The sequence below is a fragment of the Rhinolophus sinicus genome, chromosome 3 (genome assembly GCF_057876585.1).
Source record: "Rhinolophus sinicus isolate RSI-liver-muscle chromosome 3, RSI-T2T, whole genome shotgun sequence".
Taxonomy (NCBI): Eukaryota; Metazoa; Chordata; class Mammalia; order Chiroptera; family Rhinolophidae; genus Rhinolophus; species Rhinolophus sinicus.
The window spans coordinates 139,602,069-139,623,458 of NC_142503.1; the positions used below are offsets into that span (position 1 = coordinate 139,602,069).

At 46.1% G+C, this 21,390-nt stretch overlaps 2 protein-coding genes across 4 annotated transcripts in view; one reads left to right on the forward strand and one right to left on the reverse strand.

The window, feature by feature from the left end:
* Positions 1 to 13,478, forward strand: part of CCNDBP1 (cyclin D1 binding protein 1) — a 68,624-nt gene extending 55,146 nt beyond the window's left edge. The window contains exons 11-13 of one of the 3 annotated variants that reach the window (XR_012494771.2): positions 5,742 to 5,797; positions 6,041 to 6,181; positions 12,545 to 13,478. The gene's annotated coding sequence lies outside the window, so the exon portion shown is untranslated. The remainder of the gene's footprint in view (positions 1 to 5,741; positions 5,798 to 6,040; positions 6,182 to 12,544) is intronic. The other 2 variants (XR_012494773.2, XR_016020850.1) reach the window with 2 other exon arrangements.
* TGM7 (transglutaminase 7) lies at positions 5,824 to 20,897 on the reverse strand. Its single transcript, XM_019725536.3, has 13 exons — positions 20,873 to 20,897; positions 18,605 to 18,787; positions 17,905 to 18,150; positions 17,176 to 17,294; positions 15,471 to 15,599; positions 15,206 to 15,383; positions 12,516 to 12,654; positions 11,107 to 11,210; positions 10,464 to 10,706; positions 8,973 to 9,299; positions 8,396 to 8,556; positions 6,377 to 6,510; positions 5,824 to 6,133 (listed from the first exon to the last, which is right to left on the reverse strand). The coding sequence occupies exons 1-13, from the start codon at positions 20,895 to 20,897 to the stop codon at positions 5,974 to 5,976; spliced, it is 2,148 nt and encodes a 715-aa protein (XP_019581095.3). The 3' UTR covers positions 5,824 to 5,973.
* Between the last annotated feature and the right edge of the window lie 493 nt (positions 20,898 to 21,390).

The window sequence follows — 21,390 nt, forward strand, 5'->3', positions numbered from 1 at the left end:
GTGGTATAGCCATATAATGGAACATTATTCAGCCATAAAAAGGAATGCTGAATACAGTATAATATGGATGAAAGCTGAAAACATTATGCTAAGTGAAAGAAGCCAGACACAAAAGGCCACATATTATGTGGTTCAATTTATGTGAAATATGTACACTCGGCAAATTCATAAAGACAGAAAGTAGATTAGGGTTTACCAGGGGCTGGAAGGAGGGGGAAATGGGGCACGACTGCTAATGGGTATGGGGTTTCCTATAAAAGAAATATAAGCATAATGGTCAGTACATTGTAGGTATTAAAAAATGTTTGCCAGGTTGAATAAAAGTCTCTATCTTTTGCATAATCACCTAGTACTTATTTCAGATTCAATGAACACTTTCTTGAGGGCCTGATTACTATGTGGTAGGTACTGTCCTAGGTACCTTAGGACAGTTATCTCACTGAGTCCTCACCACAACAATGGAGGCATGAAATGTTATGTCATCCACACTTGGAGTTGAGAAAACCAAGGTTCAGGCAAATTAAATGTCTTGCCCAAGGTTAAACCTAAGGTGATTTGCCCAAGTCCTGTGCTTTTTCCATTACCCAACAGCTGCTGCCCGTTGCTGGCCTTCACTCGAGTTCAGAAAGGACATCTGACACACTGCAAGCTGGAAAAGCACCTGACTATTTCCTAGTAGTGGTAAAAGAAGCTCATCCCTTTGGGAGACAAATTGACTAGACATAGATTGTTAACTGGCCCCGATTTAGGTTGGGCACATGACCCAATCTACTCAATAGGAGTGGCAGCATCTGCCTGACAGCAAGCAGTGGGGCCAAAGCTCATCCTCTGGATGCATCCTGTGTCTAATTAATCTCTCCCTATAACACAGGGATTATTCTTCAGCCCAAACACCAGACATTCAAATAAGAGGTACTGGGCATATTTGTTCTCCTTGATATACAGGAAGAATGGGATGAAATGATCAATAAAATAGAAAGAAAATTATAGGAAGTACTTCTAAAGTAATCTCAGTATCTGTCCTAGACACTCCCACACAAGCACAAAGAGGCAAAAATAAGAATGTGCACTGCAACATTGTTTGTATAACTGAAAAATGGGAAACAACTTAAATGCCCATCAATAGGGGACTGAATAAATAAAATTACATACACCCATAATATGAAATACTATGCAATGTGGAAAATACTGAGGTAAATCTACAGGTACTGAATGGCATTAATAGAGCTCCAAGACATACTGTTGAGTGAAAAAAAAATCAAGTTGTACAAAAATATGTGCAACACAATGATATCATAGATATACCCCCCCAAAAAAGAACTCACACATGCTAATATTATGTATCACATTGAGTGTGTGTGTGTGTTTGTGTGTGTGTGTGTGTGTGTGTGTACCCAGCAATTCCACCCCTAGTGCTCACCATATATATATATATATATATATATATATATATATATATATATATAAATGTGTGGACAAAAAACTGGTAACAGTGGTTTCTCTAGAGATAATACTGGGGTTGAGGTGGTAGTAAGGGGACTGTAGCTTTATCTGAAAATATTGTTTTATATTACTCCAACTATGTATTGGTATAGTTAAAAATTATAAAAATGTAAGCATAAAAATTTGAACACAAAACATATTAAATGAAGGTGAGGCTGTTACATTTGTAGAGGTTTTAGCTCGTTCCTATAAACGGTTTCAACTAACCTTTTAATCTTCATAATAGCTCTTTCTAGAAAAGGGGAGTTGATACGGAGAGAAGGGTAGTGGTGGGAAGATTAGCTAAGATGAGGAACAGAGCCTCTGAAGTGGGGAAAAGAAGAGAAAATACAAAAATTCAGAGAATTTTAGAGCTGGAAGACAACTTTAAGATTATCTGGTCCAATTCCCCTCATTTTTCAGGCATAGGAGCTGGGAACCAGAGAAGTGACTTGTTCAATGTCAAAGGGTCAACTAGTAGAAGAGAAGAGCAGGAACCCTGACCCCTTCATCCCTGGCCCTGCTCTGTCCGACCAGGCTATGGAAGCAAGCATGTTGGCACGCAGCTGTTTGGCTGTTTACCTGCTGGCATCTACCTTGTCTCCTGGTTCTCAGGCTACCAACAAATCCTGAGGTTCCTGGGGTTTCTCCTTTTTCTACTCCATTCTTTATTTATACTTCTCTTCCTCTGAATTCACCCTCTCTTGACATCGCACAGTCAGTCTGTGTTCCCTGTCCCTAACCATCAGCAGCCCCATGGGCCTCCCCTACCTTGAGCCATGGTGACTGCCTCTGGTTCCTGGGCTGCTCCCCACAGAACACCTGGATAGCCTGGAGCTTCAGGAAACTGGTCCTGGAGTGTCTGTTTCCCTTTCCATCCCCAAGACTCCAGGAGACACCGAAGGTGGGGCTGGCTACAGCACTGCCACCTGCTTACTGGGCAGATCACAACTGGTTTTCTTACTTGCCCTCAGGTTTTTCTTGGCAGTGTTGCTCGTCTAAGATGAAGTGTGGCCCAATGAACTGCCAGGGGCTTGTGCCGTGGGGCCTCTGATAGCTTTTGGGCGATGGGGCATTCACTGCCAGGTGCTGTGCTGTAGTGGGGGGCCATGTGGGAGAGATGAGCTGACAGGGCCTCTAGGGGGATGGAGAGGGGCTGCACCCCTACAGGGAGGAATGTCAGGGTCCCAAGACTTCAGCTCACAGCTGAGAGAGCCTCTTAAGCCTAGAACGATGCTCAGCACAGGAGCCCTCTCGTTGATCCTGGAAAGTCACTTCCTGGATATCAAATGCAAACAGAGCCCATTCGGGATCACCTTGATATGATTTTTTTGTATTTATTTTTTGGTGGAGGTATTGTCTTGGGTGAGACCTGCCAGGTCCCGGGCAACTCTCAAATAAAAGCACTAAAGGAAGAAAACTTGGGAAGATTCATGGAGGAGTTTTGGAAATAGGTGAGAGGGTATGGATGCCAGTGAGTGACCTTGATTCTAGTAAGAAAAGTACAAGTCCTTTGGAGTGAGTGTGTAAGGGAGAAAGGAACAGATGGGAGAAGAGAGAGAGAAAGAAAAGGGAAAGGCTCTTCATAGGGAGTGGGTGAGACACTCTAAAGGACCCTCAGTCACACCTACCCTGCCTTTCCCTCCTGTGGGACATTTTCTGTGTCCCTCTGCCTCCTGGGTCCCTTATCCTCTCTACTCAGGAACATCAGTCACCAGCTTCCATCCTCCCTCATGTCTTTTCAAATCTCTCTGTCCCCAGTCAGATTTTAAAGTGTGTGTATACATGCACATATAGAATTCACTGCTTTTCACACCCTCACCCTCGTTTCCTGTTTTTCTTAAAGCCATTTTTTTAGTTGGCGAGAGGAGATATCTGAAATGTCAACTGGAAAATTAGAGATGGCTAATATCCTCATGCCTCTGGGAGGCCCAGCAGAAAGCCTGCCCACTGTTCCTCCTCCAGTGACACAAGTGACACAGCCAGGCAGTTTTGCGCCACCAGACAGGAGGGGCAATGACTAAACAAAGGAGGACCGGGCGCTCTGCAAATGGAACAAGGCTTCAGATTTCTGCAGGAGCCAGCCCAGGAACCAGGTCTCCAGTGGGTGGACAGGGAGCCACCCGGAACACAGCAGTGACAAAGCAGTGACAGAGCCACACAGAAATGCCCATACCACTTAATGGGTACGGGTGTACCTGGCACACAGGGTGGAGTGCGGGTGTGCAGACTCCTGCCTTTCCTGCGAAAGCAAAATAAATACAGAACAGAGAGGAGGAGGAAAAGGCGGAGGCGAGGCTGGTGAGAGGAACAGAGTGAACCTGTAGTCACTGAGCAGGTGAGGAACAGAGGACGAGGGCCACACCTGAGAACCCACGGGAGGACATGCTCCTTCACTGCGTTTCTGGATCCTCTAAATTTTCCATGATGGAGAGGTGTCAATTTGTAATAACTTCATTTTTCGTTTTTTTATTGAGATATAATTGATATATAACATTGTGTAAGTTTAAGGTGTACAACATATTGATCCGACACATTTGTATATTGCAATATGATTACCACCATTAGCTAGCACCTTCCTCAGGTCAAATAATTATTTCTTTTTTGTGGTGAGAATATCAACTTTGAAATACATAATACAGTATTGGTAACTATAATCACAACACGGTGCATTCGAGCTCTAGAACTTACTGTTTTTCTGAGTGGAATTTTATATCCTTTAACCCAAATCTCCCCATTTCCCCCATCCCTAACCCATGGTGACCACCACTCTACTCTCTGTTTCTAGGAGTTCAGCTTTTTTAGGTTCCGCATACAGGCATACCTCGTTTTATTGTATTTTATTTTATTGAGCTTCACAGATGTTGCATTTTTTACAAAGTGAATGCAAGACCTTCCACCAGCAAAAAGACTAAGACTCGCGCTATTGCACTGGTCTGGAACACAACCCACAATATCCTCAAGGTATACCTGCATGAGTGAGATCATACAGTAGTTTTCCTTCTCTGTCTGACTTTTCACTTAACATAATGCCCTCAATGTCCATCCCTGTGGTAGCAAATGGCAGGACTTGCTTCTTTCTCACAGCTGCATAATACTCCTTTGTGTACGTATTACATCTTCTTTGTCCGTTAATCCGTTGGCACTTAGGTTGTTTCCATATCTTAACTATTGTTAATAATGCTGCGATGAACATGGGATGCAAAAATATCCCTCTGAGATAGTGATTTTATTTCCTTTGGATAAATGCCCAGAAGTGGAATTGCTGGATCATATGGTAGCTCTATTTTTAACTTTTTGAGGAACCTCCATATTGTTTTCTATAATGGCTGAACAAATACACATTCCCAACAACAGTGCACAGGGTTCCTTTTTCTCCACATCCTTACCAACACTTGTTATCTCTTGTCTTTTTGATGATAGCCATGTAATGATAACTGTAAAAAACACAATGAAGGGAGTCGAGGGGAAGTCCAGAAAGATATATGGCAAAATGTTAGCAGAGATTTCTTCTGGGATGGGGGAACTATCAGTGATTTTTCTTTTGTTTCTTTTCACTTTTCCTGTTTTTTTCCAAATTATTTAGAATGAGCATAAATGATCCTGAGAACCACAGGAAGAAAATACAAAAGAGTAGCTCTCTGTCTTTAAAAGAACAAAACAAACAATGCAGAGGAAGAGAGGCTGGGGTCAGTTAGGGTGACTTGGAGAGGTTGAAAGACTAGGGGGAGTGAGAGAGGGAAAGATGGGGTCAGGGAAACCGAGGGCCTGTTTTGGGGAGCAGCCAGCTACAAAGTGCTCCCCAGTTATCCTGGGGGTCACCCTGAGTGGGGCTGGTCCCTATGCTCTCAGGCCAGCAGCAGAGAAGTCCTGCTGGGCAGCTTCTGGCTGGTCTCCATAGCACCACAGGGAATGTCCTCCCAGCACATCCAAGCCTCCTCCCCACACCTGCCTCCAGCCTCTGCCTGCGGGCTAACTAAGGCAGTTTAGATGGAGAGATGGTGATCCTTGATTCCAGAGAGGCTGATTTAGAGGGATCATGTTGGGCTTATTTTGTGCATGGGCCCTTAAAGGAGAGAAAAGACAGGAAGAGCAGGAAGGGCCCAGCCACACAACAGGCAGCCAAGCCAAGAGGACCAGCTAGAAACAATATGTAGCTTGTTCACACAGAAGAGGCAACACCAGTGACCAATAAAGACATCTTTATTGTCTCTTCCCAAGAAGCACAGTGGTTCTAACGGAGCTTCATTCACCCCCAGGCAAGCCGGAAAGAGGACAGAAGGAGCAAAGGTAAGACCACACCTTTAGGAGTAAGGTAAGGCAGGGAGGGGCTGGGTGGGCATGGGTAGGGGCTGAGGGTACAGGGAAGGCATCAGGAGGGCAGGGTGGGACTCAGGGAGGGGTTGGGGGACACTAGTAGGGCATCAGGAGAGTGAGGGGGCCAAGGGAAGGGCTGGGGGACAGGGAGGGCCCGAGGAGAGTGGGCTGGGCTCAGGAAGCCCTGGCTGCAGCTACGAAGATGGCCTTATAGCCCTTGATCTCCTTGACTTCGTTGCAGCTGATGAGGACTTGCAGCTGGCGGCGTCCAGCTTTGAAGGGGTAGAGGTCCAGGTGAATTTGGACAGTGTGTCCGGCCGCCAGAGTCCCAAGGCTGAAAGTCACAAAGAGCCCGTGAGAGCCTCGAGGAGTAACTGCTGGGGTGGGTGATCTGGTTTCCCTTCTTGGTTGGGAAGCACCTCCCACCTCCCAACACCACAGAGCCAACCTTCCCCGAAGAGGGTGGAAAAGTGGGTCCAAGGAGGCCCCATCCAGGACACTCAGGACCATCCTGTGCCCCACGAGGTACCACTTATCAGAGACCAGCATGTGACAGGTGAATGGTGATCACACTTACTCATTGACTATCTGCCCATGAATGAGGCCACTTCCCTCTAGCACCATTGTGCAGTGACTCAGAGCCACCATCTGGGTGTTGGTAAGGGTGACGTGGACGCTCAGTGCCTTGCCCACCTCAGCCCTCTCAGACACCTGTGCAGAGAGAAGACAGGGATATCATGGGCAGCAGGCCTCATTTCTGCACTCCCATTCAGGAACCTCACTCCCCCATCCTTCTGTGGACCACCAGGGACTATTTATTTAGAAGTAAGACACTACGTTGGAGGAAAAGAATATGAGCTGAGCATACTCAAGGTTAACACGTGTCCTGGCCTGTCTTAGGAGGTCACATTACTTCAAGAAGCCACCAACAACTGGGAATTGGTACCAAGTTGAAATCTATTTCCCTTTCCACCTCCTAGTTCAGGATGGCATTAGATTTCAATGTCAGTGCTAGTTCCAATCCATTGCTCATGGCTAATAGGAATGCTGTGCTAACAAGGACTCCTGGGACAAATCCAGAGTCAGTGGGAGAGTCGTCATTGATTAGGAGCATCTGACACAGGCATGGGATTAGGAAATGGTGTCATGTGTGCCATCCACTTGCTATCAGTGATGTCATTCTGAGGCCAAGGTCACAGGACATATTCGTGGCAGAGCCAAGACCTGACCCAGATGTCCCAGACCCCAGCCAGGATCTTCCTCCCATGCTGCTCTGTCTTCATATACATCAGCAGACACACTCTGAGTTTTTCCACGTGGGTTCAATGCGTCACATGTGAGGTCTGTGTCACAGGGCAGCATGACCTTGGCCTGTGAGTGGGAGGCAGAGATTCTACTCACTTCTAGAGCCTGGTGCCCAGTGTACTGCCAGCCAAATGATGGATATTTGGTAAACACATGTGGAAATGAAATGAGCTCTGACCACCCAGAGCCTATTACGGTTATGCTCTGGCTCAACCAGAGAATCAAGAAGGAAGAACACCTCCTGACTTCTCTGGAACTCAAACAAAATATTAGAGTCCTTTGTATTCTATTGTACTCTAATGAGGGTGTCAGCACATAGGCAAAAGAAAACCTTTGGAATCCAGCATAGTCACACAAATCATCCCCAGGTCCCTTATCAATGGGGACCAACTAACAGCCTACTTGGCATGTAAAGTGTTTGCATTGGATCCTGTTACCACCAGGCTCCAGGTAACAGGCAGAACTCTCACCTCAGCACCAGGCTGTCTGCACCTGTGACTCTGCTCACTATCTGCCCCACCGAGGAGGCTGCCTGGCATCACTTGGCCTGACATCATGCCTGGGTGAAAACCAGTAGGTGGCCAAATGGTTTACGATACAGAGTCACTTAATTCTCATTGGGGGCGTGGAAGGTGAGCTGTTGGGAATCTACCAGGTGCAAAGTCAGGTTGGGACTAGGCCAAGGGTAAGTCTTTCAGAGTGTGGGGAAAGGTGGGGAAAGGAGGCTTCGAGGGAAGGACACCCTGGTAATAGGAGATGGGGAACAACTACTTGCCCTTCTCCATTTATCCTTCCTCCACCTGTATCTCTTCCTCATGCAGTGGCCTCACCAGTCCCTCAAGCCTCTGAACTCAAAATCTGAGGCTTATCTTTTCATTTGTTTCTTTCTTCCTTGTCACCCCATCTGATCAGCAATCACCTTTTGAATTTGACTTCTTTCTCTCCAATCTCTCTCCCCAACTCCAATTCCCAGTCATTACCTTTCCTGTCTTTGCTTCTGCAAAGCTATTGTCTTACTTAAAATGCTTTCATCTCCACCTCATGTCTCTATGTAGTGTCTTCCTATATCCTCCATTCCACTGGCATCCTCTATCCAGTGTCACCTCCTCTGGGAAGACTTCACGCCCTGCCCTGTGCTTTGCACAGAGCACGAAAGATCACACCACACGGTACTTTAATCGTCCATTAGGTGGTGAGGCCGGGAATGTGTCTCATTTGCTGCTATACTCACAGCTCCAAGATTGGGTGAGTCAGAGGACCCCTGGAGCTCATCACTGCCCAGATGTCTCACCTCAATAGATAAGTGGGGAGGCTCCAGAGAGACATCTTTCAGGACCAGTAGGAACCGCCTCGTCCCCTCCACCTTGGCAATGCCAGACACACGGATCAGCTTTTCATCCGTCAGCTTGTTTCTGTAATTGTTGTAGGGCAGCAAGAGTGGCCACTGCACCTCTAAGCACAGACAGAAGACATCGTGAGTCTGGGAAATAGGTCTCAGAAAGAAAGAGAGGGCGGGGAAAGGAAACGTGTGTGAGAGGAAAAATTAGTTAGGGTGTGAGAGACAACATGTGTGTGAGTCTAGATGGATATGTGAAAGTGTCTGTGTGTGTATACGAGAGAGAAGATAGTGTGCTTACCCTGCCCCTACTGCCCCCTGCTATGTTTCCCCTGGTGGGATGGCATCAGAAGTAGAGCACTTGGCATTCAACCTCCTGCCAACAGCAGCTTCACTGCCTGGTGTGTGTGTGTGTGTGTGTGTTGGGGATGCAAGGGGTCTCTGTGTGACCTGGCAGGGCCAGCCCAGCTTTGTTCATGGTCCCAAAGCTACCCTCCCTGTAGGTCACTTTCCAGGCCTTCCTCATACTCACCCTCCCCAAAGTCCAGGTTTAAGTGCACTATTTGCCCCCAGAGGGGCTCCCGGGTGCTACCATTGTGCAGCAGGGCCTGCGCACAGAAGCGCACCTCCAGTCTGATGGGATCCTGGGGGTGGGCTCTGTCTGGCACCCTGTGGGCATGCAGCTTCAGTTGCACGTCCTGGCCCCACTCAGGCATCCTGGCCAGGTGAAGCTGCAGCTGCACCGGCTGATTCCGAAAGCCCCCAGACCCCAGTAGATCCAGGAGGCGTGAAAGGGCCTTTCTTGAGCCCAGCATTTTCCGGGAAGCCTTTATGAACACAGACCGCTCCTCAGGGGATCCTGGCCGAAAGGAGAGACAAGGAAGACGTCAGTGGGAGGGGTCGAGAGGACCAATGACCTTCTTTGGGAAAGAAGCCACTCAACAACTCCCAGCTCCCCTCCCAAAGCCCCAACCACATGAATAGCTGTGTCAGGAGGCAATGCAGCATCATGGCTGAGAACATGGGGATTGGTGTTGCTTGGTGATGGGTTCAAATCCTTGCTCTATCATAGTCTCTTAATCTCTCAGTGCTCAGTTCTGTCATCTATAACCTGGGGATATCTCCTCGCCTCATAGAGTTGCCAAAACTGGGGGTTAAATGAGTTGTTCTTTGTCATCAATATTGTCACCATCATCACTGCCATCATTATCAAAGCCAGAGGCTTCTCTGCCCTACCAGCATCCTCACTTCTAAAATATATGCTCAAGCCCTTCAAATAGAACTTCAGCTCTTGCCCTTGAAGGCTACTCAACCTTCAGGCTTAACCCCAACTCACCCCAAACTGTCGGCCTCTCTAGAATACTTACTATGCACCAGAGTCACTGTTTGAAGTACTTTCTGCATATTCCTTCATTTAAACCTTACAACATCCCTCTGAGATACTGTTAACCCATTTTACAGATGAGAAAGTGAAGGCATGGGGAGGTAAGAATGTGTCCAGGCTTATACAGCTAGAACATAGCAAGCCCTTGATAAGTACTCAAGCAGCCTGACTCCACCCTGGCCTTTATCACAGGGACATCTACTCCCTTCCATAGGCTCGGGAGCCCTCTCCCTCCATGAGCTTCCACCTCTCCCCTTTCTGCCAAAACATAAGGAAACCATGATGTGACCCTAGGATATAGGTACCAGGTAAAATAAAGGACATTCAATTCAATTTGAATTTCAGATAAACAATAAATAATTTTTAGTGTAAGACTGTTGCATGCAATATTTGAGACATACTAATAAAATATTTATTTATCTGGAATTCAAATTTACTGGGTATCCTGTATTTGTATTTGCTAAATCCAGCAACCCTAACTTTGGCACCATGTGGCCAGGGTCCAGGAAAGCCCTGGGAGTTTGCCATAAGGAGGTTATTAGGTGGTGAAGATTTGAACGTGGGAGCCATCCCCATGGGGGAGCAACACGAAGGAAGGTATACCCACCTCCCTCCCCAAATCTCCGGGGCCCCGGGTACCTTCTGGGTACTTGTAGAAGCTGGTGATATTCTGACGCTGTTCTGAGCCTACCATCTTGGTGCTGATTTCCTTCCCAATGGAACTGCTGTTATGGGCTAGGATTTCTTGGGCATGGCCATCCTCAAGGAGCCAAACAACTTCATCCGCATTCACCTCCGCGTACACAAATGGGGTGTCATAGGCCAGGTGGACGTCCCCTTCCTTGATGGCCTTCACAGAAGCTGGGCCACAGCAGAACAACCCTGTGCAGGGAACAGGAGTTACGGACGGCTAATACGGCTGCTGACGCGTGGACCGGGGCAGCTGGTCATGATTGTGGGAAGTAGGGAGAAGAGACAGGGAGGAGCGGCGGCATTAATGCCAGTCTGCAATTACCATTAACTCGGCCGATCCCCACGGCCACCCTGTGAAACTGCAGTTATCAGCATCATCTTCCCCACTTTATAGAAACTGAGCAATCCTGTGACTTATCCGAGTCACCCAGCTGCCAATGGCAAAGTGAGACGCCTGACCTGAAGCTGTCTCTGCTATGACTTTGGGAAGGGGACGAAATCAGAAAAACAGCACTCCTTTCTAGCCTCCTGCTCACCCTGATCAGCCTTTGCACAGAGCCCAGACCCTTCCATGGTGGCGCTCACTCACCGCTGCTGGTTTGCTGGGGAGTGGGATCCAGGACCTGCCAACCATTGTATCCTGGTGGGAGATCTTTTCGGATCATCCAGCACTCATTCCAGACATGGAAATTCCTACCGAAAGGAGACAAGAACTCTTATTTTCAGGGGATTTGCCAGACATGAGACACTATAATGAGTGCTTTATATCATTGTTTCTTCTATTTTTTTTTTTTTTTTGGAAGTAATTTCGAGCTTACTGTAGAGTTACAAGAATAGTACAATGAACACCCTTACACCCAATTTATCTATTATGAACAGTTTGTCCTATTTGCTTTATCATTGGCTTTCTTTCAATGTGGATATGGAGATTTGTTTCTCTTTCTACTTCAGCATATATTTCCTAAGAATAGAGATATTCCCTTACATAATCTTGTGCAGTTGTCAATCTCATACATTTAATATTGATACAATAATTTTATCTAATTTACTGTCTATATTTCAATTTTATCAGCTGACCTAATAATGTCCTTTATAGCATTCTTTTCCATGCAGTCCAGGATCACAGATTGCATTTAGTTGTCCAGTATGCTTTATCTCCTATAATCTGGAGCAGTTCCTCAGCCTTCATTTTATTATACTGACATTCTGAGTAGTGTTTATTTCTTTGTTTTACCAGAGGGGCCCTGATTTGGGGCTTGTTTGGTGTATCCTCATGATGAGACTCAGGTTATAAACTCACAGGCAGAATTTTACATGAGTCACATATCCTCCTCAGTTACAACACTGCTTGAATCCAGGAAATTTCAGCTCTCGAGATGCTCAGAGAGGGAGGGGGCTCCAAGCACAGCAGCTAGTTCTCACACAACTCAAAGGTCTTACCTGAAAACTGGCTGGAAAAGGAAATCAGATTTGGGGTAGAACAGAGGAGAAAGGAACCAGGGGAAGAGACTAGAGATACAAAAATAAAGGGACACACAGACACACACACACACACACACACACACACACACACACACTCATGCACACAGGGAGGGAGGGAATATGTATGTATGTGTAGGGAAAGGAAGATGTTAAGAAAGACTGAAGGAAGTAGGAATCTAGTTCATGCTTTGCCCTGACAGGGGAAACAGAGAATGGTGTAAACAGAAACACCCAAGGAAGGAAGAGTAGAATGAATGCAGATTTTGAGGTCAACATTCAGAAGATGCACGATCCATTCATTTGGTTGTGGGCTTCAGAATGTTATCTCATAGTCTTCTGTCTCTGAAATGAGTTTAGTGTGAAGATCTAATTCCCAGAACAGTCTCCTGGGCTGGGGACTTATTCTCTGAGTATCAGCTGTGAGGGCAATACTGCCTCACAGCTAGAAAGAACCAGGCCGGTTTTCCTGCTCTACCTGGGATAGAGCAGACATCTGTTTGAGACAGTGCCCCTTACCATATTTTGTCTTGTTTCCGAATTGACAGCATCTCGGCATTTCGGTCATAGTAGGTGTCGATGGTCAAGTTCCCATCCACGTTGTGTGCAGAACGGAAATTGGAAACAACACGGGTTGGAACACCTAAGCATCTCATTACTAATGTGAAGAAAAGCATGGAGAATCACTGAGTTCATTTCAAGCAGAATCATTGGTTTCCCAAGCATACTTTCTAACTTTCTAGCTGGACAAGAGAAGGAAGGCCAAGATTCTTGCAGCTCCATACCTGTAACTCCTCTATCCTCAGAGCACCTCACTCAGGCCCAGAACCCTGCTGCCTACCTGCCTTATTGATGGTCTCTATCCCACGAGGTGAGAAAAAAAAATCATTTGAGGATAATTTAAAACAATTAACAACAGCTCAATTTGTCATTTAGAAATTTTTCCATTCAGCAGCTTTCCAAATTAAAAATAACCTAAAACATTTGATAATTCTAAAGAAAATTTAAAAACTTTAGGCCTATAATGTGGTCAGTGTCAAAGGAGAAGCTGTGTGACCTTAAGTAAGTAGCTTAACTTCTCTGGGTCTTTATCCCCTAATGTGTAACAAAATGAAGAGTTGGGGGACCGGCCCCGTGGCTCAGGTGGTTGGAGCTCCATGCTCCTAACTCTGAAGGCTGCCGGTTCAATTCCCAAATGGGCCTGTGGGCTCTCAACCACAAGGTTGCCAGTTCAACTCCTTGAGTCCCGCAAGGGATGGTGGGCTGTGCCCCCTGTAACTAGCAATGGCAACTGGACCTAGAGCTGAGCTGCGCCCTCCACACTAAGACTGAAAGGACAACAACTTGAAGCTGAACAGCACCCTCCACAACTAAGATTGAAAGGACAACAACTTGACTTGGAAAAAAGTCCTGGAAGTACACACTGTTTCCCAATAAAGTCCTGTTCCCCTTCCGCAATAAAATCTTCCAAAAAAAAAGGAAGAGTTGGACTAGATGACTTTCAGTTCTGAAATTCTGGATCTGTAATTCTACTGAAAGACAAGGGGGTTTGGAGGAGGTCGGAAAGAAATCAGAGAATGGATAGAAGAGCAAGGTAGACTTAACAGAGATAAATGGAAGACTTCAGAGACAAAGGGAACCTGTATGTATGAGGCAATGACCATCTTTGATAATGCAACAGCACCCTCTTGTGGCTCTTAGGATCATGCTACAAAGGTTTTTTTAAAACTGAGTTAAAATTTCATAGATCTAGTCACACAAAGCAGATATTAGATCACCACCATCATCACACACACACGCACCACACATACAACACACCACACATACACACCTACACCTGCCCAGGACCAGATGAAATCAAGGCAATAACCAGGTGTGACCTTTGGAACACAGGTCCCTTTCTATGCCAGCAAGCTGAGGAGTTTAGAGAGAGGTTCATCCCACCCTTCTCCTGCTCAGGAGGAGTAGTGGTGCCTACTGAAGCTGCTGGGAGGATTACAATGCTTTGAAATGTAAAAGCACTTTTGTGATTGACCAATCTTTTTGTTTCAATTTATTCAAAAGCCTCAAAGAGTGCCATGGGTCCACAGTCACCTTTCCACTCCCAGCACAGCTCCTGGGCTTTTCACAAACCGTTAGGAAGGGTGAGAGATAGACTAGGGTTACAAGTAGCCAGAAACAGCTTGACAGGATCAGCTCTGCTCTTTCTCAGTGGTCTCAGGACTCTAGGGCCTGGGAGTGGGGAGAGGTTTGCAGACGGAGCAAGGATGCAGACCTTCTGCTGATCCCAGGGTCTAACAGCCCAAGTCTGCCTCCATAATACCTGCCTAGTCAGGGACTTCCCAGCCCAGGACAAATTTGACTATACTAAATGCTGGTGCTTTGCTGAGCATTTTCCAGTGAAAACAGATGAGCAATGTGATTTGAACAGATTTAAACTTCTCTGTTGGCAGCACATATACATAACTGCCAAGCTATGCTGCCCCTCTCAGAAAAATCTAGAACTTTGTCACACGTCTCTGTCCTCCCTGCTCTGTGCTCCATCATTCTCCAACTCAGCTAACCCATAAATTCAGCCAACAATGATTGATCACCAGAGTGTGACAGGGAGAAGGCAGGCAGGCACCTCAGTACTTTCCATCTTTCCCTCATCTTTACAGATAATCTGATCAATGACTTTGCACTAAATTGTAAATAACTAATGCATAAAACATTGATGCTTTTTTGATGGTTGGCAAAGTAGCAAATCTCTAATTGTAACTTCTCAAGAATATCTCTGAGACGTATTTGGGAGCTGCCAGCTCTACCTGCAGGTGAGATAGGCTCTCCCTTGTACCTCAAGCTCCCCCCAATCTGTCCCAGACTCCAGGCTCACCTTGAGCTTAGAAGCCTGAGCAGGTGGCAGAAAGAATCCACTTTGGGACCACAAGCTCTTCTATCCAGGTGACCATCTTAATAGTCTAACTGCTCCATCTAGGAGATTGTGAAGTGACTACAACAGGCCAACCTCCCTCCTGGATAAAGGTACAGGATTTCTTGAGTCTATAGAGCAAGCTGGTTAAGAGCTGAGTGCCCACCACTCCTTAGCTGTGGGGCTGTGTGCAAGCCACAGTTAACTCATGTGAAAATGAAAATATCAGAGCCCCACCTCAAAGGGTTATAATGAAGATGAAATGAGTGAGTCTGCATTTCCCTCTCCCCTCACTCACCGGTGCACATGACAGCTGCAAAGACCCAGCACTGTCCATACTTCACAGGCTGCCCGCCCCTGGCTGCCCACTGCCGCAGGATGGCCACGCTGCCGTTCCACACCAGGGGGCTGACCCCCAGGGAGTAGTCTTCGCCCCAATTCCCCTGCAGGACACCGTTGTCATCGTTGCTGTTGATCTGCAAAGAACAGATCGTCGGTTTCCACAGTGCCTGGGGGAAGCTCAGACTGTCCTCTGATAGGGGTGGAGAAGCTTCTGTCCTTACCATGCCACTCACCACCCTGCAGACATACACCACGTCATTCCTCTGGGAGTAATCTTTGGACGGGTTCTCTAAGAAGTACAGGCTCTTGTTCAGGATCTCAAAGCAGATATCTATGACGTCCTCATCAAACTTCCAGGTGAGCGCAAGGGACAAAAAAGAGAAACACAAAAGGGCCTAGAATTCTGAAACTTCAAGTCAGTATAGATTTTTTGGGAAGGGTGTATGGGGTTGGAGATGGAGCTAAATATCAGACAATGGCCTATCTTCGAAGAGCTTATAAATCAAATGGGGAATGTATTTGACTCAGAATTCTGAAAAACTGACCTGTGTGGCTGACCTGATGGGAAATGCAAACAGAATTCGGAGAGATGAAAGATCTTTGTTGACTGAAGAGATCAGAGAAGGTTATTGGATTTGGTGGGCTTTCAAGGAGTGTGGGGGCGATTGCCTGAGGTCTTTGTACATGGTTGGTACCAAGGACAGGGGCTTAGAGATTCTCACTTCTGGAGGACTTGTGGGAAAAGATCAGATGGATCTATATAGGGCCAGGCTGTGAGGAGGAGAAGAGAGTGGAGGGCCTTAAATCAGGTAGAGGACTCAGCACTGATGCTGTCAGCGCAGAAGCCAGTGTAGGCTCCTAACATTCATATACAACATATATTTGTGACATGTTGCAACCCTTTTGGCTGCCAAATGCGCTGGTATTTGTCTCCGTTTCAAAAAATTACACAATTTGTCACAATTGGAGAACAGGGAAACTGATCTTCTTCAGCAAGGCTCTCTGCTTCCCCCGAGTCCTGGTGTATGCGAGCAGGGCTGACAAGGCAATGGGGGGAAGAAAGAAACTACACCAGCCATGGTTGGTGGTTGACAGCGGAAAAGTTGCCCAGAGTCCACGGTCCCCTCGCTCTGTATACTGACTGGATAGTTAATGTTATTAGAGAATTGCTATTCATTTTTTCAGTTGTGATAATGTATGGTGGTTGTTTTTCAGAAAGAGCATGAACTTTCAGAGTTGTATTCTGAAACATTACTGGTTTCAATGATATAGCATTTGTAATTTGCTTCAAAAAAATCCGGTGATGAGGTGGGGCATGGGCATGGAGGACTATAGAACAGGGATCAGCAAACTGTTTCTGTGAAGGACCAGATAGTGAATATTTTAGGCTTTGTGCGCCACAGGGCCCTGTCTCAACTGCTTGGCTCTGCTGCGGCAGTACAAAAGCAGCCACCGATAATACCTACACAAATGAGCATGTGCTCCAATAAAATGGTATTCGTGGACACTGAAGTTTGAACTTCATATAATTTGCACATCACAAACTATTATTTTAAAAATTTTGTTTTCAACAATTTAAAAAATATGAAAAACATTCTTAGCCATAGGCCATGCAAAAATAGGCAGTGGGCCACATTTGGCCCACGGGCTATAGATTGCAAACCCCTGGTATAGATGGAACACGATTCAACCTCAATTGATCACTATTGAAGCTGAGAGACAGGTTCATGGAGGTTCATTATAGTAGCCTGTCTACTTGGATTATGTTTTAAGGTTTTCGTAATAAAATATTAAAAACTGAAAAAAAGAAAGGCATCTCCCCTCCCTTCCTTGCCTCTTGCACTGGATGGGAAATTGGCCCAGCACTGCACACCCTGACTTTTGTTAGTGGCCCTTTGTGAGCCCACCTTCCCGTGATAGTGTTACCTGCCCATAGTTCCAGGGCCAGGAGGTGATGAATCTTTCATGACCCTTGTACACAAAGCCATAGTCCATCATGATGTACTCCTGCAGCAGTATTTCACTTGGCAGGTAGACGTCATCCTCTGAGCGGTTAAGAGTAGTAGAGGGGGTAAAACCCCAAACCAAAAAACAGAGTAATAAGATTGAAAAACAGTAATGAAAGTATCTTGCTGGAAAATAGGAGAAGCAGTGGCTTGACGGCAATAGAAATCAAGAGTGAACCCCTTAAAAGTCTATGTGCTTTTCTAGAGGCCAGAGATACAATCTATACTTTAAAAAAATAATGATTATCTTTTCCTAATTGCAGAAGTGGCAAGCTTATTGTATAGATTTGGAAAATACAGATGATGGAAAGAAAACAATGAAAATCACTCATTCTCATGTCTCAGAGACACCCACCCTTACATTTTGGTGTATTCTAGCCAGTCTCTCTTTCTCTGCACATATATGTAATACAATTATATATCGCACATATATGTAATGCAATTACATATCACATTGTGTTCCATCTCCTAATCTGTTTCACTTAACATACCATGAACAATTTCATCATGCCATTAAAAATTCTTTGTAAAGATGATTGTTAGTGAGCACATGGTAATATATTGCATAAATATGCAGTGTGTCATCTTTTTGGCTTTCTAAGTAGAACCTCACAGAGCATTCCCAGTGGATCAGGTGAGAAAGTCATACCTGAACTCCAAGGGTTAAAAAGCAGGATGAAAGTCCCCAGCAGGTGAGTCACACCATGACCCTGGCCCTGAGAGATCTCTAGCTTTAGAGTATAATAGCCAATGACTGCATTGGCTGGTGTGAAAAGGGAGACAAAGAGTGAATTTGAGTCAATGGTGAAATCAGAAACACTCCAGACATTCCCTCCTCTGGTCTTGGTGAGTGAGAACGTGGCTCGTGTTCCCAGATGCTCCTTGGGTGCCGGTCCTGTATAGGAGACAGTGACCCCAATGTGAGGCTCGAAATCTATGTGACATGATTCCAAGGGTCCTGGAAGGACCCTCATCTTCTCCCACCATTTGTTAATCCTTTTTGTTTAAGGCTTTTACTGCCACTGGGTGTCCTTGGGCAAACCACTTAAGATCTCTGGGCCTCAGTTTTGTTATCTATAAAATGGGATCATAATAGTGCCCGCCTAAAAGGATTAAATGAGTTAACGTTATGTAAAGACTAGTACAGAGCCTGTAGTGTACTTAAATGTTGGTTGTTGTTATCACAGTTTCAGTTTGCTGAATTGGCCAAATCTTTTCTTAACAGCACTAATAGGGTGCTGAGAACTAATAGCGTTCTGGGAGTTCCCAGGGGAAGAGAGGGACGGCAGCTGAGAAAGGACAGACAGGGGCCCTACAGGTGAACGTTGCCTTGGGTCAAGGGGACTCACCAGTCTCAGCCACGAAGGTGACGCGGTCAGTCCGAGGGTGGAAGGGTCGGTTGAAATGCAGTTGGAGCACGAAAGTCTGGCCCCGGCGCACGATGAGCCGCTTCAGCCCCATCTCCTGCGTGTGATGCCTCTTGTTGTTCCTGGGGCTGTGCAGGTCAACGGACCTGAGCTCCAGTGCTGCCACTGGGGAAGAAGCGGGGACACGTCACTGCCCAGCTGTGGCTCCCTGGGCTCAGCATCCCACTGCTTTGCAATCATTTCTTTGGCACCTGGCTCTGACTTAGGTAAGATTCTTGTTCAGATCTTAGCCCTTCTGCCACCTGCTCCCTGGTTTCAGGACTCAGTCTCAGCAGACAGTTCAGTAGGTCCTGGCCCAAGAGTGGGAGGACGATGATCCCGGTGACCTCTGTACCCGGATCCAGAGCCACAGTGCTTGAGAATGAGGGTCCCAGAAGCAAATGATTTCCAGATAACTGAAACTTAACCCTTGAAGTGCTACCACATACCCTTAACCACTTCTGTTGACAATATTTCTAGAAGTTACTTAATTCTCCTGCTAAAAGAAAGACCAAATTAGAATTTTGTGTGAATTAAGTCAATGAGCTGACTGGAGGTTAGGACCTCAGCTACAGGCAAGTCCCTGCTTTAGGATACTGGGTAGGTGGGAGCCTCAGGGTTACCTATAGCTTATTTCTTGCTTTTCAGCCATGTTCCAGGTATACGAGGGCACTGACTGCTTCCTGGGGTGCTTCTGTATGGGTGCTCCTAGTGTACAGTTTTAAAACTCTTATAGCACAGTGGGCAAGAGTGCAGGTTCTCACCACCTCAGCTGCGAGACCTTGAGTGAGTCACTTAATGTTCCTGGACATCAGTGTTCTTGGCTGAAACATGGGGACAATGGTACCCTTACCCCCTAGGGTTCACGTGGGCGTTAAGTGAGGATTCACGTGTAAACACCTTAGCATGGCAGCCAGAACAAAGTAAGCACTCAGATCCTTACATGTTCTTATTACTAGTAATATGCTACCTCAGACTGCATTTGCTTTGTTGTTTTTGCTGGTGATTTTTGCATTTCTATCAGCAAAATCCATTAGGTCTTTCCCTCTAGCAGTACATTAATTTATCTCAGTGGTTCTCAACCAGGGTAATGTCATCCCCTGGAGGACATTGGGCAATGTCTGGAGACATTTTTCGTTGTCACAATTGGGGGAGAGGCTGCCACTGGCATCTAGTGGGTAGAGGCTAGGGATGCTGTCAAACAGCATTCTAAAGGAAAAACTCGAGTTTTTTCCCGGTCATGATGTAAACTGTGGGTCATAGTCAAAAAGTTTGATAGCAACTGGCCTAGCCTATTGGAAACTGGTTGCATCTCATTTGTTCCTGAGGAGTCTGACATTTTCATACCAGGACCCATGGAGACTTCCCAGAAAGCCTCTGCACCCCATATGCAATGCCCAATTGCTAGTGCACCCTGAAAGATCAGATCCCCAAAACAAGCAGGAGTGCTTACTTCCCTTCCATAGGGCAACCAGGACTGGGGGCAACATTTTCCTGGCTGCTGTTCACTGTTCAAAGCATAGTAAGTGCAGGCAACTCAATTTTGCCTTGCCAGGCTGACTCTTAGTTTGAGAAGGAAAGGGGAGGAGGAAGAAGGAAGCTGTCTTCCTCTTCATGCCCCAGGTTGCAGTGCATGGAGAAAACACATTGTCCATTGGAGGCCCAGGTTTTCTTTTTTACTCCACTTAAAATAATTATGCGTTTGGTTCACTGACGTGCCTTCATGCCAGGGAGACAATGACTTCAGAGCACTAAAGGGAAGGCTTTTGTGGGGGAAGGGGGCGGGTGAAGCCAAGAGGATCAAGAAGAGGTTCAACAAAGCAAGAAATCAAACAGAATCAATTAGTAAAAACACGTCAGCTCTCACAAGGCCTTCTGGACTTGGCCACTGGCCCACTGGAGTTAATGACAAGTAAGAGGAGAGGTGAGCCCCAGCCACATGATTCCTGGCACTTGATTAATATGAAGACAAGAATGTAAAAGGATCAAAATATATCCCCATGTATTATCAGCCTTAAAAAAAAAAAAAGGAGTCATTAAAACAGCTATCTGCCTTTAATGAATTCTGAGATTCTAAGCTCTTGCCCTCTGAGAGACCAAAACTTTAGGCAGCCCTGCTCTTCTGGATGGTTCCATCTCTCCCTTTGGGTTTTGACCCAGAGGTACCCACTGCACAGGGGCTTTCTTTGACCATTGAATATAATGCCCTACCTTCCACCTTATGATCACTTGCCATCTCAACACCCTCTTTATTTTCTGTGGATCACTTAATCATATCTAGAATTAGTTCAATGGAAGCAGAACTTCCATCTTCTCACACCTGCCTAGAATGGAACATGGTTACTAATTGCTGATAATTATAGCTAGTGTTCTTACTGCTTACTTAATACTTACTACATGCCAGGCACTATCTGAAGTGTTTTACATGGTTGAAATCATTTATAATCTCACAAAGACTTGCTATGGAGGTGTTATTATACTATTGTTCCTGATGGGGAGGAAGTTGCAGGGCAGAGCTGGGATTCAAACTCAGGTGGGCCGGTTCCAGAGCTGGTTCCAGGTGCCCTCTAAACCTTCACAGTCTCCTGCTTCCCCTTGTAAGAGCTTAGAGATGTTTGCTGAATGGATATGTGCATACGTGTGTGAAGAGCGAGGAGAATGACCTGACCAGAGGGAAGTGGGGCTGTAGGAGAGAAGAGGGAGAAAAGCCTGTGGGGGCAGCAGTGCCA